Genomic DNA, 6,486 nt, shown 5'->3' with positions numbered 1-6,486 from the left:
TACTTTTGATAGAAGTAACTAGTAATGTAACTCAGTTACTATTTTAAAGTAACTTACCCAACACTGTTGATTTGTAATTAATGCATTGCATATTTGTTTTGATCAAGGCGTTTAAAAGCGTTTCCTGTGTTCTTGTAATGACAAATATAAGAGTGATTTGCCTGTATAGCATAAGCCTAACGTCCTTCCCTTTCCTCTTTGTCCAGCTTGGGCTCCTTCCTTGTGGACACACACCTTTGAGGAGCTCTTCTGTGGGGATAATGCGCTGGACTATGGAGAGCCATGGTCGCTCACCTTCAGCTACAAACAGACAGACAAATTATCCAAGAAGGAAAATAGGAGAGGCTGGAAGGTCTTCTCCCACTGCGCTTATGGAAAGTATGTTTAATTTAATGAAATCATATTTACCTTACACTGTATGTAATAATAATAGTAGAAACTATGCTGGAAAGAAAAAGGCATCAATCATTTTTCAGGTAGTGGGTATAAATTGAAAGATTGTCTTGTGCTTTTTCCGTCTCCACCTTATTCATGTTCACGGGAGCAGGTGGGTCACCTGTCGAGGTTAGTGTGTGACAGGGAGCAGCAGTGGACGGTATTAAAACAATGCTATTCTGTGAGGAAAACAGGTTCTGCAGTTTAGTTACAGCGATAATTGAACAGTTATCTTGCTTTATTAAGACTCTGACAATTCGCATGGTATGATTGACCCAGCGAATCATTACTAAAGCTTTCCGCTGACGTGGCAATCTGAAACTGAAAAACATCAGTTCAAAGCATTGATGGGACACAGACAGAGTTACTAACCTGAAAAATCACCATTGACCAGAGTCTATAGTCATAATTTCTCCCACAGTTTTCAGTGTGCATCCTGCAGGAGGATCTGGCCTTCGGTGCGTGTGGTGCTTTTGTTCCGTTATCGGCTGAGAGGCGGTAAGGGGGCGGTGACCATGCGGCCTTTTGGACAAGCCTGCCGGCGATGCCAAGACGATAATTTTCATCTCCCCGGTTTTTACAAGGAAGAGGCGAAAGAGGCTCTGCTCAGATTGTTTTCTGAAATCCGGAAGAACTGCTATGGAGAGGAGGATAAGAATGAAGAAGGTGACTCAGGCGCTACGAGACGGAGGTCCAAACCCCACGAAAAAACCCTGTGTGAGGCCTGTTGTTTTGGCTTGTGCTGTCAGGATGATAAAAATGATAAGTAGTGTGTGTGTGTGTGTGTGTGTGTGTGTGTGTGTGTGTGTGTGTGTGTGTGTGTGTGTGTGTGTGTGTGTGCGCGCGCGCAACAGTGAGGTGTAAAGAGAGTGGCAGTCTGGTTGTTTGCTGTTTTCTTGAGATCTTTCTTTTCTAGCTTACACACAAAAGTTTCCTTAATGAGCTGGTTTATTCATAATTATCTAAGTTATTGATAATAATAAAGAATATGAAAACCTTCATTAGCAATAATAACATTTCATCACTGTTGTGTGTTTATTTTGGACTTTGTGCAACCTGAAGGTGTGTCCTGATTATTTTCTTGGTTTGTTTGGTGTGATGTCTTGAGGTATAATCCAAAAATTGTAGTTACTGTACTTTTACTTGAATTGGTTTATCAGGAGGGAGGTGGCTGGGGGCAAACCCAGGACACGCTGGAGAGATTATATCTCTCGGCTGGCCTGGGAACACCTTGGTGTTCCCCCGGATAAGCTGGAGGAGGTGGGCTTCTTGCTTTGGCTGCTGCTGCCACCCAGCCCGGATAAGCGAAAGAAGATGTATGGATGGGTGGTTTGCGTCATCATTCCACTCATCTGATGCTTTTTTTTTCTCACCACATGTATTTGTTATGTTTAGCAGACAAAGGTTTCACATGAAAAACGTGAAACATGTGATGCTGATATATTAAAACAGGAGTTTTAACGATGCCGTGATACCGTTTCACTGCTGACTGACTCAGACACTTACAAGCAGATTTCTGATTGGCCCCAAATTCTCACAACATAACAAACTAGTTACAGAGGTGTGCAAACTATATGTCTGCTGCATGTGTACCTACATTGCATGCTCAAAAACACAGAGTGGGTACATCAAACAGTACTTTGATCTAGTTTTTTTTCTTGTTAGTTGCACTTTGTGTTACAATCTATGCATATAATTCTATATTGTATCACACTGAAGTTATGATGTTTATGGAGAGGTTTTATTAAACAAGCAAATAAATAAGTTTCGCCTTGTTCATTTCCCAAATTGCAACTGTGGTTATCACATCCCACCAAAATCTTTGGGGGAATCTTTGATATTCATTTTGTAACTAAATAGATAAATGTGCACAAGCTGTAAAGGCTGAAGGTTTGACTGTGTGTGATCATGTATCTCAATATCAAAACTGAAGTTGAGATTTCATTTTATGCTCTTATATTAAACTCTTTATACACTTGTGCATTTCCTGTTCCTTTTTGAGGTGTTACTAGGGTTAGATGCACTTCTCACATGTGATGACTTGTAAAGTTGAGCCAATCAAAATGTGGTGCATTGTCTCAGGTTGCAGGGTAAGGGGACAAAGATATAAAAATGCTTTCCTGGCCTATGATCATTTATGTTCATCTATATCACACTGGTAATTTGTCAAACTCACACAAGGAATTAACCCCAAAGTGTTTGTGGCAAATAACATAACAGTTCAGTTGTTTTTACTAGTACAGCGCACTGGTGGGTGATTTTGTGGGGTGGTCTGGAAGTAATCATCTGCTTCTGAAAGAGGATGGCTATATTCCCCGTTTCTGTCCTGGGACAAGATGTTGACTTGATGGAGCAGTCCAATACCTAGGCATTCACATCTACAGGTTGTACTGGAAGGCCAAATGCAGAGGCTGTATCCAAAACTCACGTGCAGCAAAATGATGGTGCTTGGCTTTCACTCAGTTGCTGAGAATGCAGTGTAGTTTGTTGGCCTGCTGGTAGAGCACTGTTGGAGCTGGTGACACCAAAAGACTGAGTGACTAAAAGACATTTGGAGTTGTGGTGTAGGTCAATAAACAAAATCAGAGAGATAAAAGGCAACCAATAACATACACAAATGATGACGATGATGATGATGATCATCATCATTTCAGCTGCTTCCTGTAGGGGTCACTGTAGCATCATCTGCCTTCATACCACTCCTTCGCACGTCCTCTTTCACTACACCCATGAATGTGCTTTTGGGCTTAGGATTTCCAGCTCTGGCACCTCCAGCTAGGTCTCCTGTTTTCGTTACTGCTAAAACAAAAAGAATTTCCCAAATATGGGACAAATAAAGTATTTCTCATGCCTTCATATACGTCACCATAAATGTTGTTATTGTTTCTCTTTTTTCTTTTTCAATTTTCTTCTCGGATTTTTAAAGTTTAATTACATTTTAAAATTATTATTATTATTATTATTATTATTATTATTATTATCTTAACTGATATTGACCTTAACCAACCAACCAGCGAGCGCAGATAGCCGACCAATCCGGTGAAAGCTCTCTGCGTGACAGGTAGTGCTGCGCATGCGCAACACGCTTTTCCCTTTGGCAGCAACAACAACACAGAGAACGAAGTCAGTCTCGCCCCTCCGCTGTCGGCAACAGCATCATTGTCCCCACCGGGTCCGGTGGCAGAGAGGATGGTCCAGCGGAACCGCAGCCGGGGATGCGAATGACAGCCACAGGATAATGTCCCTGGATGTATGCAAGTTTCCGAATGAAGTAGTGACCAAGTGAGACGACCGTGTAAGTAGAGCGATGGAGATGCTGCCCGGCTGTAGGTAGTTGAGGCTAACATATCTCGCTAACGTTAACCTGAGACAGGAAAATAGACGCTTTGCTAGCGTCGGTAACGGCAGAAAGGTAAGCTGCACTGGGTGTTAACGCTTCCCAGCGGCGCCGCCACAGCCTGCGAAAACGTTAAAACTACCGGCAAAGGGTTTTGTTCGGCAGCATTACAGAAACTACACACCTACTACTCGCTTCCCAGTTGGGGTAGTAATTCAAGCAGACTGTACGGTTGCTGAACAAAGGAGCTTTAACCAAGGGGCCGCATGGACACAAACATGCAGAGAGAAGTCGGCCACTGTTTGTTTTGTGCTCCATTTCATGCTGACACACTTCGGAGACACCCACACGAGGTCTGACCTGAATATTTAGCCGATATACGGCGACCCAGCTAATTTTGGTAAAATGCCCAGCTGCTAGTGAAGTCAGTCGCGCTGTATTATCGTATTATTTTTATTATTATTAATGTTGTAACGCAGCTTCTGCCTTTGACTCACAAGTTTTATGACCCTTTTAACGACCATACATTGTCCCGCAGCAGTTATAGAGTGGCTTGATTGCCCAGAGTTTGGGTAGGTTTTACCACTGACGTGTTACAGCTGACAGCAACTTTTGATAACCGCAGCAACACTCCAGTGGCTGTCATGTTTTATGTGTGTTTGATTGTTTTTGGTTTTTCATTTAAAGCGATCGCTTTAAATTAGGCTTGTGACAGGTTGAACGTAAATGCTTTGATCCTCTTTGAATTTACTTTCACAATAGTTTGCAGCACATCATAACTGGTAAAACCTAAAAATCAGAGGAACGTAAGATTGGCAAATTCAAGGAAACCCTCAAACAAAGTGTGTGTGTTTTCAGAACAGCTTCAGGACTCTTTGGGGTTGGCTGTAAAATGCTCGGGAAGGCCCTCCATCCCTCCAGCTTTGATAAACACGATAATGCTAAATTTGTTGCATCAGTCCAAAATTTCTCCTAATAGGTGTTTCAGTTGGACTTAAATAATATTATTATCATTTTCATGTGTATTAAACTGTTCAGTGACCTACAAATGGTTGCATTGTCATCCAACCCACCACCAACATAACCGAGCAACTTGATCCCCATACTATAGGGGAAAGAGGGTATGGTTTTTCCTTTTAAGCTGTTGCCTAACAGGACTGACTGAAACCCAGCATTGAATGCCTGTTTTGTAATTAGATCTCAAATCATTAGTCAGTTATTGGATCAGCAGAAAAATAATCCACAACCCGGTCCCTCAGCCACACACTGCCATATTCTGTCTTCTCTAAAATTGAGATTTGCTGGTATGAATGCTATTATAAATCACTGGTCAGTAAGGACAGTCTTTTTTTGTGTCATCTTACAATTTATGACACTGAAACAACTGTTTTCTGTCATTTTATTGACTAAGGATGAGACTAGACTGCTAATAAATAAGTAAAAATAACTGCTAGTCAAAATCCTAATGACATTAAATCTTGTTTGATATTAAGTGATTCATTTGTCTATAAAAAAAAATAAAGCAAAGAGCAATCCATTACTTGTTTTGTTGCAATAGTTGCAGACTCTTTCCAAACTTTCACCATAAATTGCTTTTTTTGCATGATTTGGTCTAAATGGGGGTGTGTTGCTGACTGGGTTTCCGAGAAGCTCGAGCACCATGACTGAGTCCTTGTTAGTGGGAGTCATCTGACGGGATTCATGTGTTTAGGATTCTTGAGCTCATGAGTCATTACGTCACAACTATTGCATTGCCTAAAATGGGGAAGACCATATGTATCAGAGGCCTGTTCTGAGTAGCTCTGTGTTATGAGGCTAACTAAATATTGTTGACTTTCAAGCGTGATTCATAAAACATGCCTCTGAAATTCAGCCTAGCAGATGAGTGCCAAGTTAACAAGCAGTGGAACACTTACTGTGCCTCAGTTCCACCCCACCATCGAATGATGTGTAATAAAGTCAATAGCTGCACTCCCACTGTGAACAGCGGCACTTGTGATCGCTGGAATTCCAAAATTCCTTCATGTCCAAACTTCCTGTCCTTATTTAGTATGAGAGACAGAGAGGGAGGTACGTGGAGATGTGAAGTGAACTGGAAGTAAACCAGCATGCACAAAACAGAGCCAAACAGACAGACTGACCTATTAACTACAGTCCCCACCCCCACCACCCCCCCACGACCCCCTCCACGACCTCCCTCCAGATATACACAAACACACACAAGATCCGGTCTGCTGTGTGCATCACGAGAGAACTTGCAGTGGCTATTATTCACCGGTCTGTCAGTGTGTATTTTTCCTGTCTGTGTCCCTTTCTGTCACAGCAAAGAAAAGGGAGGCAGTCAGCCATATTATTCAAATGTTCCAGAGCCCGGCCAGCCAGCGGCCAACTGTAGCCGGGCTAAAAAGAGGCTCTTTGTGAAGGCCAGACAGATGGCTATAGAATGAAGACTGTAATGATACCCTCAACAGCGCAATACACACAGAGGCCCATGCACTCATTACACAGTCCACTCATTACAGCATGTAATACCGTGTGTTAAAGGCACACCAAACTGTGTAAGTGTTTGTGAGTAAGAGAGAGAAAGGAGAGGTGGAGAAGACGAGTACATCAAGCAGAGATAATGTACAATATGTGAAAGGACAGAAGTGTTTGTTTGTGTCCCATATCTCTCATCTCTTATATTGCTTGAGATATATATATATATATATATA

The 6,486-nt window shown here is 42.0% G+C and overlaps 2 protein-coding genes across 5 annotated transcripts in view; both read left to right on the top strand.

The window, feature by feature from the left end:
• Window positions 1-1,237, top strand: part of LOC102199343 (receptor-transporting protein 3-like) — a 3,129-nt gene extending 1,892 nt beyond the window's left edge. The window contains exons 2-4 of one of the 3 annotated variants that reach the window (XM_013909629.1): window positions 207-378; window positions 857-933; window positions 1,024-1,237. In XM_013909629.1, the coding sequence (XP_013765083.1) occupies window positions 207-378; window positions 857-933; window positions 1,024-1,205 (431 nt within the window). In that variant the 3' untranslated portion in view covers window positions 1,206-1,237. Of the gene's footprint in view, window positions 1-206; window positions 379-856 lie in introns of all 3 variants that reach the window. The other 2 variants (XM_013909628.1, XM_013909627.1) reach the window with 2 other exon arrangements.
• A 2,308-nt stretch (window positions 1,238-3,545) lies between these two features.
• LOC102209725 (ankyrin repeat and IBR domain-containing protein 1-like) overlaps window positions 3,546-6,486 on the top strand; it is a 21,776-nt gene continuing 18,835 nt past the window's right edge. For both annotated transcript variants that reach the window (XM_005728398.2, XM_005728397.2), the window contains exon 1: window positions 3,546-3,730. The gene's annotated coding sequence lies outside the window, so the exon portion shown is untranslated. The remainder of the gene's footprint in view (window positions 3,731-6,486) is intronic.

This window comes from Pundamilia nyererei, unplaced genomic scaffold (assembly GCF_000239375.1).
Source record: "Pundamilia nyererei isolate P.nyererei 1_Seehausen unplaced genomic scaffold, PunNye1.0 scaffold00028, whole genome shotgun sequence".
Lineage (NCBI taxonomy): Eukaryota > Metazoa > Chordata > Actinopteri > Cichliformes > Cichlidae > Pundamilia > Pundamilia nyererei.
Note: the sequence above shows the minus strand (reverse complement) of the source record. Positions and strands in the feature narration are given on the sequence as shown.